The 2590-nt window shown below is 64.8% G+C and overlaps 1 protein-coding gene across 1 annotated transcript in view; it reads right to left on the bottom strand.

Annotated features, from left to right (window-relative positions):
- Nucleotides 1-1389: 1389 nt before the first annotated feature.
- Nucleotides 1390-2590, bottom strand: part of LOC114484125 (NTPase KAP family P-loop domain-containing protein 1) — an 8266-nt gene continuing 7065 nt past the window's right edge. The window contains 1 exon segment of the mRNA XM_055079317.1: nt 1390-2587. Within this exon segment, the coding sequence (XP_054935292.1) occupies nt 1843-2587 (745 nt within the window). The 3' untranslated portion in view covers nt 1390-1842.

Genomic DNA, 2590 nt, shown 5'->3' with positions numbered 1-2590 from the left:
CCAGCAAAAGCCCCACACTGTAGAGGCCCATGAATGCCGGGGGACAGGGAGCCATCCTGGCCACACGCAGCCCCTCTGACATCCTGTTTTGGTTTTGTTTTTTTGTCTGCCTCCCAAAGCTCTGGCTTTGGCAGGCACACGGTCAGAGTCTAAGATAAATCGGGCACCAGTCTGACCACGGCTCGGCATCATGTGACGGGGAGCAGCTTCCTCCTGGGGCCCGGGGGTGTCCTCAGTCCTGCTCCCGACCTCCAGCCAAATCTAAGGGTTAGTCCTGCCTCCCCAGCAGCCCACACTGCTGGGGCCAGTTTGTTTCCAGCCTGGACTCTGGGTGGTGAGAAACAGAAGCCCAAGTCAAGTTGGCTGAGGGAGCTGCGGGAAGGGATGTACTGTTGTCTCCAGTAGCACGTCTACAGAGACGTCGGTCTAACAGCGTCATGAGGACCCGTGCATCTCTCTCTGTGGTGGCTTCATTCTTGGGCACGCTCTCCCTCTGCTGTTGGAAAACATCTCGCAGCACGCCCAGGGTGGTGCCACTAGCTCAGCCATGCCAGGACTGCCAGGGCTTCAGTCCCGGAAGCTCCTGCGAGTCACAGGCTGGTTCTCTGCCCCATGTCCGCTCTGAAGCGGTTATCGGCCAGGGATGTTGGAGTGCTGTGGCCAGCCTTGGAGGTGAGGCGTGTGAGGTCAGTACCCCACTAGGCTGCAGGGCCTGAGGTTGGGCGTCTTTGCAGAGCTCTTGGGACCGTCCCCTTGGCTCTCAGGGCCCTGGCTCAGAAGTCACGCCCCCTCCCGCACTGGACTGGGCCAGGCACGGGCACACCACAGGCCTGAGGGTGTGGCTGTTTGACTAGTGAGGACTGGGAAGCTGCCCTGAGGGAGTGGCGCCCCCGTCCTAGGTCTCTGTCCCCTCGGTGGAAAGGAAGGCGGTGAGCCACGGTGGTGGTGGAGTCCAGCCCTAGTTCCACCCTGGCCTACATGTGCCCCATCGATGCCCCTCAACTTCCCTGTCCTCATCGAGGGGCTCCTTGGGTGGCCCTGGAGTGACCCGTAAGGCAGGTACCCCCTGGACAATTACTCGTGGGGGCGGCGCTACCGGCCCCAGCTGACCGGGGTGCTGTCGAGGCCTAATTAACCCATTACGCCAGGGGAGGAGCCACGCCAGGGGAGGAGCCACCCCAAGAGTGGAGCAGCCTGCTGAGGTCACTGGGGACACCACCCAGTGATGTCCCGCTCCTGCCCCGCCCACAGAGGGGCGAGCTCGGGTGCGGGGACAGGGATCTGGATCCCCGGAGGCCTGGGTGCGCTCCACTGAGTCAGCTGGGCGCACCCCTCTGTCCTTCATCTCCCCTGCCTCCGCAGCCTCGCCCGCTTCCCCAGCAGCCACTCCCGCCTCTGGGGTGCCAGGGAGCAGGCTGCCAGCTGAGGCCGCCCGACTCCCTGGGGATGAAGTGGGCTTGGCAGAACAGGGCAGGCCTGGTGGCCAGTCCTCACTGAGCTGGGGAGACTGGGCCACGAAGACCAATCTGGGGTTTTCGCATCTTCATTTATTGCACTTGAACCCCGAGTTCCTCATGGGTCCTTCTGCCCGGGCTCTCAGACGCTGTCACTGATACACTGCCTCACTCCTGGTGGCTACTGCCAACAGCTCTCTCTGGCTCACAGATTCACCTGGGGAATGTGGCCACCACAGGCCTCATTCCAGACACTGGACCCTGGGACTTGGGTCCAGTTAGGCCCCCTACGCGCTCATCTGGGCAGAAGGAAGTGTTGCCCTCGGCTGCGCCCAAGGTCTTCCGTTCAAGGTCCACCTGGGCTAGACTGACCCCAAGTGAAGGGCACTCAGGCCATGGGTCCGGACTTGCCCCCGTCCGGGGATTGGTGGGCTTCGCAGGCATGCGCAGGAGCCTGGCCTGCCCAAGCCGCCCCGGGGGCATGGTTGGCTCCGCTGGCGGTGTGCGGGGCTTTGCGGGCAGGGGACTTGGGCGGGCAGGGCGTCTTGAGCGTGCTGATGGCCCGGATGAGGCCCATGCGGCGGCGTATGGAGTGGTCCAGGTTGACGGTGCAGCACAGGAGGCTCTGCGCCTCGGCCACGGTGAAGGGGAAGTCAGCGCCCAGGAAGCGCTGGAAAAGCTCGGGGTCGCCGTCCAGGTCGAGCACCTTCTGCAGCGTCTCGGTCATGGTGTGCAGTTCGAGGCTGTGGTCGCAGAACACGTCCCAGAGGCGCGCGCAGGCTTCGGGCGCGCTCCCGGCCTGCTGCTCGTCCTCCAGGCACTGTAGGACCCAGCTGAGACGGCACGGCCACTGGTTGGCGAGCACGACCCAGGCCACGGCCTGGCGCGCCGAGAGGCCCCCTAAGTCCCCCTGCTGCTGTTGCAGCAGGCGCACGGTGATGGGCACGGTGTTGACGATGCGCCGCATGGACACCACGTTGTCGGGCACGTACTCGAAGAGGCAGTCGCACTCGTCGTGCAGGCAGTAGAGCGCCTCCTGGATGCTGCTCGCCGCCTGGGCTTCCAGGAGGCTTTGCGCGCTCTCGGCCCGGGCCAGCCCCTCCATCTCCAGGAGCGGCACGACGTCTCCGCCCCCC

The sequence above is a fragment of the Physeter macrocephalus genome, chromosome 17 (genome assembly GCF_002837175.3).
Source record: "Physeter macrocephalus isolate SW-GA chromosome 17, ASM283717v5, whole genome shotgun sequence".
NCBI lineage: Eukaryota > Metazoa > Chordata > Mammalia > Artiodactyla > Physeteridae > Physeter > Physeter macrocephalus.
This window is presented reverse-complemented; position numbering and strand designations above follow the sequence as displayed.